Genomic DNA, 17,260 nt, shown 5'->3' on the forward strand with positions numbered 1-17,260 from the left:
CATCAAGTGACAATTGGAAGCTTTCTCACATTGGTAATACAACGGAACATTAGTGAAGCACTTCTTGGTTGTTCTTCAGTAGCTACCTCAATTTTAAGGAAGTGATCAGGTCATGGTAAAAATGGACACATTGTGTGAAAAGCTAAACATTTTAGAAAAGGGATTTTATTGGTAGCTTTATTCCAAGTACCTTGAAGTTTGTGTTGGAGTGTTTTGTAGGGAAGAGAAAGGTAATGTTTACATGCTGCCTATGGTATGAGTTTGTATTAGTGGAATTCTTTAAAAAAGAAAAAAGTTAAGATCACTACACTTGCTTGCAATTTGCAACAAAACAAGATGGTGAAAGCTGATAAGACTTGATTAATCAACCCTGTGTCTAATCCATCTCACAGGTGGGATTTGAGAAAACTTATCCTAGAACATGCTTGTAAATTCAAATGTTGGCACAAAAATAGTTGGTAAAATTTAAAGGAAACTGTTTATGTTATGTAAAATTTTCCTAACAGTATATTCACTTGTGCCTAATCCTCTGGTACTAACTGTAGTCTACATTTATACATTTTGTTTGAATGCTGGTTTTGTTGCTTCATTAGCTCCCTTTTTCTCTTTCTCCTTTTTTTATCCTGCCTTTGCTGCTGCTTTCCATCTTCTGTCCAGCTCCATCTTTCGACAACTCCCCGTATAGCACTCCACTTCCTGAATACTCCAGTTGCCAGCCTCCTTCAGCACCTCCTCCATCATATGCAAAAGCAGTCTCAGCACCAATGTCAGAGGCCACACCGGAGTATGCTGTAGTGACTTCTGCACCACCGACTTCCACTCCCCCTACACCGCCTCTAAGGCACTCTGCATCACGTTTTGCTACATCTTTAGGCTCAGCTTTCCACCCAGTTCTTCCCCATTACGCTACGGTTCCTCGTCCACTGAACAAAAGTTCTCGGCCCCCTTCTCCTGTGAATGCCCCGGCGACGTTACCTCCAAACCCAAAGCCAGTTGCCTGGTCTGCGCCCAGTTTTGCCCCGCTTCCCCCATCACCTCCAGTAATGATAAGCAGTCCTCCAGGCAAAGCCACCGGTCCGAGACCAGTCCTCCCAGTGTCGGCTTCTAATCCAGTGGCTCAAATGCCCACATCTCCCACAGCTTCTAATGGGCTTTCTGAGAATGTGACTTATGCGGTTCCTTCACCTTCTACCTCAGGTCCAACTCCACCTCCGCCGCCTCCTCCCCCACCACTGCCTTCCTTTCCGCCTCTGTCACTCTCTGGACCTCAAGCTTCTCCTTCTCCAAACTCCCCTAATGCCTCGACTCCCTCATCCAAGCCTAGTGTTCTCCCTTCTCCCTCTGCAGCTACCCCTGCCTCTGTTGAGAACTCTCTAAACTCTGTGCTGGGAGACTCCTCTGCTTCTGAGCCAGTCTTGCAGGCAGCCTCTCAGCCGATTGAACCTACGACCCAGCAGGGTAAGGCTTTCTGTTATTGCTACTAATTCACTAATGAGGATTGCGGTCCAAACCAATTTGTTTCAAAGCCCTTAACTGCCCTGAAGAATTAATGAAATGCTTCAAAAGTTGCAGTGATCTTAATACCACAACGAAATATCATTTGGAAACTGGTAAGGGACAAGAGCCGGCAAACTGATCTATCATAAATAAAATGTGGGTTTCTTAAACTCTCATTGGTTGAGAACAGAGCTTGTTGGATACTTTCTTGGTAAATCTTGCAAGTTCAGGTTATTGAGATCATTGTATTAATAGGCAGCATTGGTAGTTTCCTAATGGCAGTTGAAGCAGAATGTGTATGTGGTTTTTGGACATGTGAATGACCTTAAGTGGGGAATAATTTAACTCACTTTGATAATTGTAGTGTAGCTTAAGTTTTTGAAAGCAAGGTGTAACAACTGCAGTATCTCTTCTGTTTTGTTGTTATGTGCTGTGTGCACACTTAAGGTGGTCTTATGGTGTTCTACCAGCTTAGCAGGTGACAGTCTTAAAAGCTACTCTGCAAGTACATGTGATTTACATGGAGTAAATGTCTGTGTTAACCTGAATCCTGTTTTATATTAACAGACTTAGGTCTTACATACGTAAGTCTGCAGTAGACCAGCTGAGGGTTTGGATAGAGAGGATCCAGGGGAATAAGTAGCTTCATCATACACAGACCATGCAGAGTCGATCCTGTTGATTCACTGTTGTCTTGCATTAAGTTGTGAGCTGCTCTGTGATTGAGTTGGCAGTAGCGTGAGTGGCCTTGGTTTTATTATGGGATGAAAGCAGGTATTCAGATGGTGGGTGACTGCTAAAGAGTTTAAAATGTGTTTAAATGTACACAGAGGTTAGCATATGAGGAAGCCAGGGAGTCTCACATGTGGAATTCCTGCCGTTACAGATTGCAGTGTGCAGAAGGAATGTGTGGGGCTCTTTTCTTAATCATTGGTTCTGAAATTGTTCCTATAATATAAGCACTTCAGCAGTAATCAGAATATTCTTTCCTCAAAACACATTTTGTATGTGAATTTAAAAGATTAAAGGACTCATAAATAAAAAACGGAGGAGACTGTCCCTGTCAGCTTCAAATATGTCAGTCTTCTAACTCACTAATTGGTGTCTGTGTTTAATAATTGAAGTTGATTTCTGAGGTTCTTTCTAGAGGAAAGATTTTTATGTGGGCTTAGAAACAGGTGTGGAAACTCATGCATTTCCAGGGTTCAGATGTTTGGGTGGTGCGTGAAATGGTGTTGATAAATGAGAAGTCATTTTGTTCAGCGGTATTTCAAGAAATAATGCATTTCTTCTGTAGTATTCTTACTTCACTTGACTATTTATAAAAGCTTTGCCTGTTTCCCTTCAGAAGGTTCTTGGTTGCAGCACAAGACCTGACTGGAAGGTTATTGTTTTTTAAATGGCTCTGAAGTTGTCTTGTCTCTTACAGCGTGCTATGTAATACTTCCAGTGCCTTAGTAAGAATGGTCTCCCCTGCTGAAACTTGCAATTTTTTCTTACCTATTAAAAAAAAAAAATTAAAAAAAGATACTGGTATTAACTCCTCATATACAAAGAACCTGTATGGCAAGTGAATTATCTTCAATATCCTCACTATAGGCTGTTTTTTTTTTTTCTCTTTGGCATTAGGTGTTGTCCAAGGACCACCTGCACCTCCTCCCCCACCCCCGCTGCCCCCAGGCCCAGCCCAGGCCTCAGTAGCAGCCCCACCACCTCCCGGCCCACCGCCACCACCGCCACCTCTCCCTCCATCAGGGCCTCCACCACCACCACCACCTCCTCCGCTTCCCAGCCAAGCTCCCACTGTTCCCCTCCCACCTCCTGCTCCCCCCCTTCCTGCTTCGGGGTTTTCAGCTGGATTTGTGTCTGAAGAAAATCGCCCTCTAACTGGACTAGCAGCTGCACTTGCTGGAGCCAAGCTTAGGAAAGTATCACGGGTAAATGCAATTATTTTGTTTCTTTTTCTAACTTGTATTTCTAATTTCTGTGTTCCTGAACTGGCTGTAGCTTTTGTTTCAGATTAATAGCAGTATAAAATATATTGTGGATAAGCTTAATTTGTTATTAAAAAGCATTGCAGGGCATGCTATTCACCCTTTGTATTCCTTATTCAACTGTTTCTTTCTAGTATGCCAGCTTTGCTTATTTCAGCTTATATTGTTGTCAGCTGCAATTTCATTTACACATATTTTATGTCTTACAAAGGGTGAAGACTCCTCCAGTTCGAGTGGAGGAGGAAGCTCTGCTCCATCTAAAACAGACAGTGGCCGTGGAAATGGGCCGCTTCCCTTGGGAGGCAGTGGTTTAATGGAAGAAATGAGTGCCCTGCTGGCCAGGAGGTAGGTAACAGTTTCTGTGCTGGAGCTGCGTAATCATCTTAGAGGGTAGGATTTTTGGTGTCTGTTTTCAGCCAGCTAAAGATCAAACAAACATCTGCATGCTCTTGTGGTTGTTTTGTGAAGTTGAGAACATTTTGTGAATAGCTGTTTTTATTCAAGTACAAGCGAGTACTTTTCTTCTCTGTAAGTCTTTGTGCAGCAGTAGGGGACTTCAAAAGGATAAGGAATTGCAAAATCACTTTGGCAAGAGGGCTTTGTCCCTGAAAACATTTTTGGAAGTTGTTTAATGTTAATATTCAATTATCTAGATATCAAGCTGTTCATATCTTTAATATATCTTTATTTACAATGAACAACACTCTTTCATCTTAGAGCCATGATGATCTTGGTAACTCTTTTCTCTGCCTGTAGGAGAAGAATTGCTGAAAAGGGATCAACAGAACCAGAGCAGAAAGAAGATAAAACTGTGAGTTGAGAAATTTTATCTGCTTCACCTTACTTGATATTTGAAAAAGATCCTAATGCACACAAGATAATCCTTATTTTACCATAATTAGTATACATTGTCTGTTTTGTGAATTGTATGTTGTGTGCTCGTATGTAACGTTACTGAGCAGCACCATTAAACCTCTATAAAAATTGCTCTAAGTATTGAACAGTTGAGATTCATTTGCTAAATTCATGAGAGTCAGAAGTATTTATTTTTTTCTTTGCCACTCACTTCTGCTTCTCTTTTTCATCCTTTTCTCTTCCCATTTAATCAGGAAGAATCAGAGTCTTCAACCTCTAAGGCTTCTTCAACAAGTACACCTGGTAAGCAGCATAGATTGATGAACATTGTGACTCTTAATACTAATTTAAAGATGAATCTCAATCAACTGTGTTGCATTTTTGGAGTCTGGTACTTACCTCATGAGCACTAACTTGCATTTTGCTGTAGAATGACATCTGCTGATGCTCTGTGTTTAATATAGCAGCCTCCTGTGTCTAACCTCTGAGGCTGGTCCATGGAAACAGCAATGAATGTGAAAGTATGCTGTCTTTTCAGTCATGGCAAAACACCCTGGGAAAATCCTCTTGCAGTGTGTAACAGTGTACTTGACCTTCACTGAATAAGCTGCCCAGGCAATATTAGAGGTGCTCAGTAAAACTTTGTCCAGTATCATGTTGTGATAAGTAAGCTTATAGCTTTCTGGATCCATGTGTAAAATGTACTTTTTTTTGAGTTAAAATTGAGTTAATTTTGAGTCTTGTTTTGAAAGAAGAAATTACGCATTGGAACTCAAGGCTCATCTGTTTTTAGGAACAGACTTTGGTAAATAAATATCTTGCTGCCAAAAGATATTCTAGCTGTGTGAAGTTGTGTATTGCTTTATTGAAACTGACACTGAATTATTGTTACATAATTTGTTAACATGCTAGGAAGATTCTTAGTTTAAAAGCATACTCAGCCAGTATCTGGAGCTGACTGGTTATGGTTCCAAAATTCCATGTTTCACATCAAAGGCAATAAAGTACATTAAGTAAGGCAGACTATCTTCCATCTGGTTTGATTCAAGTGGCATTTACAGTGTGTACAGCTGAAGTGAGAAATAAAGGTGCTATCACAACATAAAAGGTTGCAGGATTAGAGCAAGATGAGGTAGCTTAGTGTAAAGGAACTAAGGCAATTTAATTTTAAACAAAAGATTGACTTTGCCAGATACTTAAGATTTCTCAAAAATCTATACAGTAAATAGAAGACAACAATGTTTAATCTTTTTTTAAATTTATTTTTTACAGAATTAACAAGAAAGCCGTGGGAGAGAACAAATACAGTAAATGGAAGCAAGTCACCTGTTATATCCAGGTACTCCTTTTCATACCAGTAGCTGTTTAGAAAGATATGTTTGCTGTCCTTGCTCATGCTGCTAAAGATCTTGCGCTGAAGTAGCAATAAAATAATCATATTAATATTATTAAAGCAAGATTTATGGGTTGAAGAGTGCTACTATGAAACTGCTTTTAGAAATGCTAAGTATAAGGTGTTGCTTTTGAGGAATACTGATAAGTGAAATTTTGGTAGTAAAAAATGAAAAGCCAAAAGATCACTTAACAATTGCTGTGGTCTATCTTTGCCTACAGAAATGTTTTAATTCTATTCCCTTACATTAAGTCTGAAATTTCCTGCAATGGAGTCCAAGTTCAGTGCTATCATTTGTATGTTCAGTAATAAATCTGCTGAATAGCTTTTCTCCTTTCTATTTCTGTGCACACTATACTCCAGTAACTTACAATGTCTTTGAGCTTGAAGCTGATAACTTTGGTGATGTCCACTCTGCTGTACTGCTTTACAAGCCTTGACTTGGTTTCTTCCAGCTACTCCCCACCCTCGTAGATTTTGCATGCTTTTAACAAAGCTCTCTTATTTTCAAGCACATAAAGGTATAAAAGCATTGTGTTGGAGGAGAAACTTATCACAGGAAAAAAAGAACTTGTGAAAGGAATCCTAGAAAGAGTGTTTTACATTTCATTCATTTGAGCCATTGGATGATATGACTCTTTGGACATAGGTTCCGTGTATATTCAATTGAAGGGAAAGTGGTAGTTGCCCTAATAAATAGGGCAACTTTCCTTATCAGGTTGCTTTGGGAAGTCCAGAACGCCTTTATCTCTTCATTTGGCCTGTCCTTACAGCTGATTTATTATACTATTGCATTGCAGCCTATTTCTCTGATGATTTTTTTCAGTTGGTTAAATGGAAAGGTTACCGTAGTCTGTTTTAATAGGTTTTCTGACCTAGAAGACATTATAGACGTTTCAAGACTACTTCAGATACATTAAGAAAATCTCTACAAGCTTTTGTCTTTATCACCCAATGGAAAATGTTGATAGAATGCAGACTGATCGGAGACTCGGTTAATGTATTCTCCATAAGCACTTAAAATTAGCAATTCCTTGTTGACCAAATATCATTATTACTTTCCAGCACTGGCACAGCCTACCAGTAGGTGCCATAGCATCCATTTTAGAATTGCTAGTAAAGTTTTCTAGGCAGTGCTTGGTTTGCTATACCAGGCTGAGGACTCTTGCCTAGGAAAGAAAAAGGTATCAATAGCTATTAATAAGCTGTTAATTAAAGTCTCTCTGAACTATCTTTACATTGTTTTCAAAATCTGCTACAATTTACATGTCTAACTTGAGAAACAGGTTGTTAAAAATTCCTTGAGTTATTTAGTGAAAAGATAGTGCTACTTAGAGCTTGCCAGAAAGCGGATATCTTTCACCTGTTAGCCTAGAAAACCTGTTTCTGAACTAAACAGAGAGAATGTGGTCTTTGCCAGGGATTACTGGCAAGTAATCAGAGTTTTCTTTTGAGAGCTTCCAAACAAAAAGACATTAAAGGATTTGTGATTCAGAATGAGTGTTCTAAATATTTCGAAATAGATACTATCCTACTTCAAAGTAGGGCTTTTTATTCTAGCACAGATTTTTAAGACTTGAACGATGTGCTTTTCACATGTTTTGGTACATTTAACATAAAGCTATTGGAACGTAATTGATGAGACTCCATTGTTTTAAAACTGAATGTAATTAAGTTCCATTATAGCTTGTTAAGGTAGTGTTTCTCCCCCTCATAGACGGGAATCTCCATGGAAAAACCTCGTTTCTGAAAACAGGTTCTATGATTCATTAAACAGGTATCATCCTGTTGGGACTTGAGACTTTGTAATAACTGTTATGAGCACTTCAGGATTGGACTTTTTGTACATTGATTGGTAATCACCACCCACATTATGAGGTTCCTCTTTGCAATCTGATTGTCCAGTTGAGCTCTCTTTTGGAATGATTAAAAGCAGGTTGTTCCAAAGGCATATTGAGGTGACTGGAGAACCAATTTAAAACTCATAGTAAATGCTGGATTTCCGGCAGTCACCTAAGAAGTTGTAATTTCTGTTGGGTGTGCCATGATTTGGGCAACCTGCAGTATTTTGAGATGCAGCTTTTCAGAAATGTTATTTAGATACTTGGGAAAAGTCAGTTTTTCAAGTGACTTTTCATTTCTGCTTGTCACAGATCAAGTAAAAGTAGCAGATTTTACCTGACCTAAGCAAGTGAAAGAATAAAGAACTCATTAAATATAAAAATATTGCTTCTTTCAGGGGAATATTCACAAGTTTTAAAATATCATTGTATGTTTGTAGCTGTAAATTTCAGTTTCTGTAGCACTGATCATAAAACACTGATGTTGAAAGCCTTTGGGTGTTTTAAAAGCTTTCCACAGTTAAACTTCTTATAGAGTCCCTTTAAATTATTTAGTCAAATTTCTGGCTTTGTTTTTCATCAAAGCACTCAGTGTGGTGAATACTTCATCTTTTGTATAAAAAGTTCGACTTCTAGCTGTTCTCCTCTTGGGTGGTGTATTCTGCATGTTGGCACGGAATGTCATCTTTATCTTGCATGTTTGGTTTAAGATGCTTTAGGGACTATGAAGATTGCTTCACTTTCACTAGGCGATGCTATGAAAAACCACATGGGAGAGCTCTGTAGCCATCTCAGGGCTAATGGTTGAGATGTTCTATTTGCTAATATTCGTAGCTAACATGTGTCTTAATGGCAGCTGCGTTCACCATTTATCTTTCCTCTGAGCAAACAGAAGAATGGAAAGAAAAGGATAATGTGTGCAGGGGGAAGGCAGATATGACTGACAAGTAATTACTAGTTTACGAATTACGGTCTTCTATGTTTGGTAAAATGAAGTCTTGCAAGACTTCTCAGAGAAAGTTGAATATGTTCCTACAACTGAGTGACAGAGTTTATAAAGGTGTTTACCCATTGAGCCTATTGACAGATACTTATAGGAGTAGATAGCGTACAATTGGCAGATCTACGTTTTTATTGTAGAGATCTGGGGGAGAAGAGTAGTAGATCCTTGTTGTTCCTTGATCACTTGTTAGGAATTGCATTTGAGAGGAAGTGGATTGCTGGTTTTGGGTTTGTTTTTGGTTTTTTTTTGTTATTGTGGTGGGGTTTTCAGTCTAGTTCAGTAAATGGTATGATGCTGGTAGTATATGGAAACAAAATGATAGTTAATCATCAGAAACAATATACCAGGAATCTGAAAGCTCGTGCTGTTCTGCCTGGAGTCAGACAGTGTTTGAACTGTCAGATATTAACTGCAGAAGTAGTTTTCTGAAAGTCAGATGTGTTATGAAGCATCAACTGACAAAGTTTTCATCTTGATAATTCTTTTTTATTCATAATTCAGGTTATTCTTTCATAAGGAACTTAGCACTGTCAGCACCTAGAGATTTTTGTAAGGGATTTCAAACTGTGGTTTGTTTTCATAGCATTAGCACACACTGTAGATCTTCTGGTGGCTACAAGGTGAAATCTGTTATCCAGCTGCTTCTCCTGTAAAGCTACAATGTATTTCATTTTCTATCTTAATCAGTGGATCAGATATTTCATTTCAGTGTGTTTCAAGTCAGGTAATGTTATCAGTGTCTGTTTTATAACTCATGTTTATTCTGATCTGATCCCATCTGAGGAACAGAGCTGGCATAACAACATGAGATGTTCCTGCATATGTTTTGATGCAAAGTCCAGCAGCGGAGGAACAGTTAAACATTGCTTCTGCTTTCTGTATTGTTGGGTTAACTCTTAGTAGTTTTCACCAGGGCTGGTGCCACTGGGCTGCACACAAGCAACTTCTCAGGGCACAGAAATAGACATGAAACAAACAAACAAAACTGCTGAGAGAGATCCACCGCTCACCTATCTGCACTGCTGTTCTTACTTTTATTAGCAGTACAAATGGATTCAGATGTGCAGGTTTAAAATGTTGTATCGCCAGCATTAGTTGGTACCTATGAGCTTGTATGAGAATGGTGCCGGATCATTCAGTAATTAATGTTACCCTGTGCAATTTGGAAGGGAAAAAAATCTGCAACTTTTGTGCCCCGTGTTGTTTCTTCTTTTTATTTTTTACAAAGGGTAAAAAATAGGAGGTGAAAGTTGGAGGATGCAGACACATGGGGAAGGTTTTATAGTACCAAAATGAGAGATTAGTGTCATTGAGTGTGATGGTTATGAGTCACACTTCAATTGTTTTCCTTTGATTAGCAAATAAGAGAATCTGTCAGACTTTAGGTCATCAAGACGTTCTGTTAATGCTAGAAAAAAATAGTGTAATTAGACTGCTTCATCAGGGATGAGCTACTGTATTGTAAGGGGAGGTGAATGACAACTGAAGGTATTGGCTTTGTTTTAAAAATATAAAGAGGCTCACTTCTTTTTCTTCTGAGTGAGAGCACGGCTTGTCTGCAAGCTGAATTTTTTCCATTTAATTAGGTATTTTTAAAGCAGTGGGTTTGCTGCTTGTGTTCATCAGGTTTTGCTGTATTCTGGAAAACAAAATAATTGTGTGAAAGCAAATGAGATGCAGAACCTCACCTTTCTGTTTATCTTTTGCTGTGCCTGATCAACTTCCACCGGAACAAATATGGTTCCACAAGCAACAGATCTTGAAAAAGGCAGTGTTTGGTGATTTCTTCCTGTGTATGAATGAGAAACTGGGCTTAGATTATGATTTTTTTGTCCAGTGATGCTACATACATGGACAGTGGAATAGGACCCGGTTTATTCTACTAAATACCTTATCCTTCCTTAATTATAACATATTAAGGTAATTCTGGTGTTGGGGAAGCATCTTGAAATTAACTGCCAGCAATTCTTCTAATTGGTTTTTTGTTTGTTTGTTTGTTTAACGTTTTGTAGACTAACAAAGAATGTTAGACAGGATGTATAAAGTAATTCAGGACGGCAGAACATTCTTCCCCCTCTTGTCCCGTGCCATCATTCAGCCCTGTTTTAGACAGCCATTTCTGTATTCCTGCTGTTAGCCGCTAGCTTCCATCTCTGCTTCTAGATGTGCATATACAAGGCCCTTTGAAAATATATTACATACATGAGTTGGAGAGTTGCACGTTGGGCAAATGGAAGAGATCAGGAAAACAGAAACGCCATGATTGAGAATTCTCTTATTGTGGAATTCTGTGTTTTAATAATGCAGAATGATCTCTGTAAGCAAATATCAAAAGTCTTAGAGTGTTTCATATCCTAAACATTCCAGAGACCTAAAAAGGAGAACGTCATCTCAAATATTAGATGATTAAACCTGCTGCTATTAAAATATTTGTTCTTAGAATCTTTAGAAAATGATTCATGAACTAATACAGAAACCTTTGGAAGCCAGGATCCTGCTCAAGGAAAGAATTAGATGAGGTTATTCAGTCTTGTCCTTTCAGGGGTGATGCTTTCAGTTTGCAGCATCATTGGGTCATGATTAGAGGGAGTGCTTCTTTGACAGCCTCTTCTGAGATAAGCAGGTAGTTTTAAAGGGGAAAAATACAAGTATTTGGTAAGGAGGTACAGTTTTTCATATACATTATAAGAAATCAGAAACCACTGATAGTGAAATATGTCTGCTACATGAATATTTCTTGTTTTCAACTAATACTCTATTCCTATGGTAATTAATATTTCCACTGTGTGGAAGATGTTCCTGGTTGTTGATTCCCATTCTGTGTGGTATTCTGGGTCTAACTGATTTTTTTTTTTTTTTTTTCCCCACTCTTTTTTCATTATGGATATTTAATATTGGTTTGATGGGTGAATATTACTAAGCTTGATGAAGAATTATATATGCCTAATAATAAATGACCAGTAATGCAATGATTTGGTTTTTTACTGCAGACCAAAATCTACAACAACGGGGCAACCCAGTGCCAATGGAGTACAGTCAGAAGGTCTGGATTATGACAGATTGAAGCAGGTACACATACAGAAAGAAAACTTGGGTGTTAGGACTTGTTGCTTTCAGATACCAGCTTTGTACTGCCTTATTAACTAGTTTCAAATTTCCTTATTACTTAGTAGTTACTTTACCTCGAAATTACAGAAAATGATGTCTGTACTCTTAGGAACTGTAATTGTATGATGTCTGCTTAATACAGCCCCATTTTTTTCTCCTAGATGCTTATTCCAGCTTTTTCAATACATGGTGTGCAAAGTGGTGTTGATACCACGGGTGGTCACAGGGAAAGCAGTTTGGTTGGTTAACTTTTTCTCTCTGAAAACAAACAAACCAAAGCCAACAGAGCAGTTACAGGAGAAATGTCACTTTTATTTTTAAATCAGACTTGAACGCTTCTCCAGGGCTTGGCTCTGTAACAGCATCAAATGGTACCACCTTTTCTATAGATACATTGTCAAGAGCTTTTTCTGAAGAAGGAATCTGCTGTTAGATTGGTGAAATGTTACAGGATGGTTTGGAAAATATTTGGTAAGGGCTACCTGTACGTGACAGATACTTTGAAAGTACGCTGTAATCAGTATACTGTAGCAGCAGATCTGTCACTTGTGTCAGGGCAGGTGATACAAGTTAACAACATTACTGGTACTTGAACTGACCAAGACCTTCTGTGGTAGAGGGAGGGAGCTCCTAACAGAACATTCCACTTTGGATTAACTTTTCTGTTTTTCTTTGAATATTCTGCCCAATTTTTTTTTACATTTTATTTAGCAATTATGCTAGTGCAATATTCTGTCTTAACTACTTTTCTTTCTTAGTGAGCGCTACTGGAATCAATCCATAGGACTTCTATACTTTTTAATTGTACCTGCAGTGAGAATGCTGTAGGCGTGTTTCAGGTTTAGGAGATGAACTTCTCAGACTGTGGAATGTAAATTTCAGAATGGTTAAAGGCTTATTGAAGACTGGAATAATTTTGGATTTCTCTTAGTAAAAAACTAAAGGTTACGAAGCTAATCTATTACTCTTATGTTACAGGATATTTTAGATGAAATGAGAAAGGAGTTAACGAAGTTAAAGGAAGAACTCATTGATGGTAAGTATCAGTTCATTGTCATTGAGTCTCAGAGCAAATAAAAACGTAATCTTAATTTGTTTCTGTTCTGATAATTAAGTATTGGTAAACATAAGTTTATCCATGGACCTTCTTTCAATTGTTCATGTGGTGATTTCACCCTGAAGGTTATTTGGACTCCACAGCACCTCTCCTACTTCACCATCTCAAAGGAACAGGGAGAGGAAATGGGAGGAAAAAAAGGTTCACAATTTTAGACAATACAGTTTACTAAAAGTGGGGGGGGGATTGAAAGGCAAAGGCTATGCAGAGGCAAAGAGTGTATTGGCAGCAAGGGTTGTCTTTTGAATACGTGCTGTATTTGAATCACTTGCAGTTATCATTAATGTCGTGTGATTGTAGATTGGGTTTTTTTATAATTAAAACACTCCAGAGCTGCTGACATGTGTATTTCAAAACTGATAGCATTCAGGCAATGGCTGTGTTTCCACTGCCTACATTTCTCATGCTCAGTCTTCAGCATAAGATTCAGATATGCTTCTTGATATCTCTGGCATGTCTACCATTGAGATACAGGATGGAAAAATAAAATGTTAATGAAGACCACAGAGGGGAGAAAGGCACTGCCTAGCTGGGAATCACACATGTCTTTAACCATGTGAAGCTGCATTACATATGGTTATTCACTTTCTGTGACTGTTTTAGAAGGCTGAGCTTTCTTTAGGAGGCTGGTTACTGTATGTTGGTTTTCTTCCTTGTCATATAACATATGATTTGTTTATTTTTCTTTCTCTGTAGCTATCAGGCAGGAACTGAGCAAGTCGAATACTGCATAGAAAGACTAGTACTAAGCTGATGTGACTCTTTAACTTGGTATAAAAATGACTACGTTTGTGAGCTGTTAGAAGAAAATGGAAACAGACACTTGGAAGGAGGGAGAAACATCGTATTCTGAAAAGCTTCAGATGCATCACTCTGGTGATATGCTATTTCCCTCCTGGTTTGCAGCTTTTTTCTGACCTTTACAGCAGGGTGGAAAAGAGTCTTAAGGTTACTGTAATGATTGTGCAGCAATTCCTACACCTTTCAGACAAGATCACAGTGCTTTGAAGTATACTCTCATGTCAAAATTAAATTGCACATGTTTCAGAATTTGTTGTTTCAAAAAATAAAACAAAAACAGGGAAAAGCTTGGGAAGGCTTTTCAGAGAGGTTTTCTTTATTAATGAAGGATTTAGCAAGTTATACTGTTGTACTTCAAATGTATCTCAGGTTTGTCTTCCTATCATATCTGATGTTTCCATGAATAATTTAAAAGATCAGATGTGTGTGAGTTCAGTTCACAAGATATGAAACAATTAGAAATATGTACTTTTAAAGGGCAATATTTGTAAGTGAATGACCTAGACAGTGTTCACGTGCCAAGGCTTTGGAATGTTATGATAGGAAGCCTCTCTAGTTAGCCTTCATGCAATTTTATAGGAAAAAAAGAAAAGAAAAGCAATTGCAGTCCAGAGTTTAAAGATGTAGATGCCTTCCTACATTGTTACAATGCTTTACCAAATCTAAGACTTCTACATAATGCGAATCAGCAGTCAAATGTAAATCATTAGTATGTTGTAGATTTACGGTAGATTTTTGGGCTTTTTTTAGATTTATGCATGTGGACATTTTTGTAATGTAACACAACACAGCTTTTTAATTAAAAAAAAACAAAAAAAAATTGCATGTCACAGATATTAAGTAGCCTTTTCATTTTTAAGGCTTAATTTATGCCCAGAAAAAATGTGGGATGAGGGAGGGGGAAGGTGACACATTTTTATTGCTTTCTACACTTTTTCTTCATCTTACATGCATGTGTAATAATGAGGAAAACGTGACTTTATCAGTAACCATGTTAATGGAACCAGGTACTTAATCCTGTTTTGTATCTTTTTTTTTTTTTTTCCAGTTTTATATTTGAAATTCAGTAACGCTTCCATAATGGTTCTGAAACTCCCATGAGAATCTTAACTCACTTTTTGATGAGAGAACAAACATTTAGACATCTAAATTACTGAGGATGCACCTGTACCAGTGCGTTAATCTTTACCTTTTTACCTCTGCTTCACTGTTTTCTGAGACTCCTTTTTTGGATTGTTTAATGAAACAAGACAGCAGTTACATCAGGAAAGATGGAGCATCAGATCACAGTAAATCTTCCCTTCTAATTTATCTGCCATCTTCCTTCCAAAAGAAAAGGAGGAAAAAAAACCAAAACCCTACCAAAACTACCACCAACAAAAACAGCTGCTCCACAGAGTCCAAACTGGAAAACAGCAGTGCACTGGACAAAACAGCTGTGCTGTGGGTTTCAGTCAATAATTTGAGAATCATTTTCAGGGAGGATGCCACCCTTGTTCCCCAGGTTTTCAGACTTTGTTTGTAAATAGTTTTGATTTGGTACATTTTGGTGGCATAGAATTCCCATGAGTTGGACCTATAGTGCTTTGGGAAAATAATGCAGATCAAAATCTTCCCCTTTCCTTTGCACTGTCAGTTTTTCTGAGCCATAACAGTGCCATGTTTGCTTTGTGATCTGTGCTGATCTGAAACAAAAGTTTACTTGCAACTTTTGGAGAGAATAGTATTACAGCTTAAAAGTACACACGGCTCCATCCCTTGGGCAGATGCTTTCAGTAACACACTGTCTTAAGTGCTGAACACCGAAGCAAGACAGCACTTAACTGGTTTAAAAAGGCTTAAGTTGGATTCTTTTTCTCCAAACGTTTCTTGTTTCTATAGATTCAAATCCGGAGGGAAGACTACAGTGGGAATATTGCTTAATTCAAGTCATGAAACCATCTTCCTTTTTTTTTTTTTTTTTAAAGAAAAAAACAAGACAGTTTTTCTGCATGCATTTCTTGGAGGCATTAAGAAAAAGAACCCGTAGTAACCTTGTAAAGTACTGTTTTTCTCAAAATAAGAGGAGGCATTTTCATCTTTGTTATTGTAACTTTGTTTTACACTGACATTTTCAGCATTAAGGAAGTTTACCCTCGTCAGAAATCATGTTGGGTTTGTTTTTAGGAGAGCTGAGGAGTAGCGTAGTGGGATAGTGTGAATGGATATAAGTGGTCCAAAATTAAACGAGAAGCGACTAGGTTGTGCAAGGAACTGGCTTATGCACTAAACGTTTTGTGCCTTGGTCTAAAATTAACATGATTTCTGTTCAAAAGAAAAGGAACAGATGTCTTCTTTCGTGCTGCTTCTACATGCATACTTTCTATAATCCCAAATTGTTGAATTGGTTCTTTCCAGAAAATCTGATTGAATTAAAGTTTACTGTAAACATTTCCTGTCATAGTGACAGATGCACCATTTCCAGAGATTTCAGTATTGAAAATGAGCTACAGAAGCTAAGGTTATTTTGCCTACTGGTAACTAAGTTCTTTGATAACCATATTGTGGTGGTTCTGTGCTTTTGTATAATGGGTGTCTTAAACTGAGGACAGTTTAGGGGATCCTTTCTGATTCCAGGAAAGCGTTGCTTTCCTCAACACTGTGATCTAATCTGTGATAAACCTGTACTATATACAAGTGGCTAACAAGTCAACCACAAACAAACTGAATGTAAAAATCTTAGTGCTGGTGCTGAAATCTCTTCAGACAGTCATAATTTCCAGTTCATTGTTTTAAAAAGTTATCAAGCATCAAGTGTCAATCGAAAACTGAAGATGATCACTAATGAATGTTGAACTTTCATGCATTTAGGTTTACCTTCTTTTTAGTTTCTCAGTTCATTCTCTGCTATTTTTACCATATTGTGTCATTTTAAATTTCTTACATGCTAACGTTTTGTTTGAGCGAATGAAATAAAATTGCAATATATACATGTGGCCACCATTTATTTATGGAACTTCATGGAAGAATCTCCTACGTTTAATACTAAAATTCTTGAACACTTTACCAACTGCTAATTCCGTAATCCTTGGTTTCACCACTCATTTTTGGTTTTCCTTTGAAAGAGCTGATAACGAATACAGAATAGCTTCCATAGAGTGTAACTGTAGGGACAGTAACAGTCATGGATGATAATGTACGCAAACTCCAATTCATTTTCCATGGGACTTTATTTATGTTCTAACATGGCACGCGGTTTGGTCTCTGTGTCCACAGAGAATTTGGAGGGAAGGGAGAGGGAAGGCTGATGGTAATTTCTGGAGTGTTTACAAATTTATTTTGGTTGTTCTGTACATTATTCAGTCCTCCAGCATAGTTTTAGGTCATCCTCGTTCACCAGGAGTTGGAGTCAAAACGCAGTTTCAATGCAGTACTGGTAATACAAGTCCTGTGCTGTGTTTATGTGGAGTCTGAAGTGGATATTTTATAAATAAATGGGGTAATTCAGCCTCATCAAACATTGACACCAGTGCCTGGTTGGACACCAAATGTAACAATTGTTCAAGGGTCGGGCTGTTTTTTGTTTGTGGGCTCTTCCTTTGTTTTAGTCAAATTGTCACTGGATAATAAAGCAGTCTGCTAGAACTGGGGCAGCATTTTGGCAACACGCAT

At 38.0% G+C, this 17,260-nt stretch overlaps 1 protein-coding gene across 12 annotated transcripts in view; it reads left to right on the plus strand.

Moving 5' to 3' along the window:
• ENAH (ENAH actin regulator) overlaps positions 1–16,580 on the plus strand; it is a 108,707-nt gene extending 92,127 nt beyond the window's left edge. For 5 of the 12 annotated variants that reach the window (XM_032443300.1, XM_015857215.2, XM_015857218.2 and 2 more), the window contains 10 exons: positions 658–1,458; positions 3,127–3,434; positions 3,703–3,836; positions 4,248–4,302; positions 4,601–4,649; positions 5,619–5,685; positions 7,457–7,516; positions 11,574–11,652; positions 12,670–12,727; positions 13,505–16,580. In XM_032443300.1, the coding sequence (XP_032299191.1) occupies positions 658–1,458; positions 3,127–3,434; positions 3,703–3,836; positions 4,248–4,302; positions 4,601–4,649; positions 5,619–5,685; positions 7,457–7,516; positions 11,574–11,652; positions 12,670–12,727; positions 13,505–13,542 (1,649 nt within the window). In that variant the 3' untranslated portion in view covers positions 13,543–16,580. The remainder of the gene's footprint in view (positions 1–657; positions 1,459–3,126; positions 3,435–3,702; positions 3,837–4,247; positions 4,303–4,600; positions 4,650–5,618; positions 5,686–7,456; positions 7,517–11,573; positions 11,653–12,669; positions 12,728–13,504) is intronic. The other 7 variants (XM_032443301.1, XM_032443302.1, XM_032443304.1 and 4 more) reach the window with 5 other exon arrangements.
• The last annotated feature ends 680 nt before the right edge of the window (positions 16,581–17,260 follow it).

This window comes from Coturnix japonica, chromosome 3, assembly GCF_001577835.2.
Source record: "Coturnix japonica isolate 7356 chromosome 3, Coturnix japonica 2.1, whole genome shotgun sequence".
Classification (NCBI taxonomy): Eukaryota; Metazoa; Chordata; class Aves; order Galliformes; family Phasianidae; genus Coturnix; species Coturnix japonica.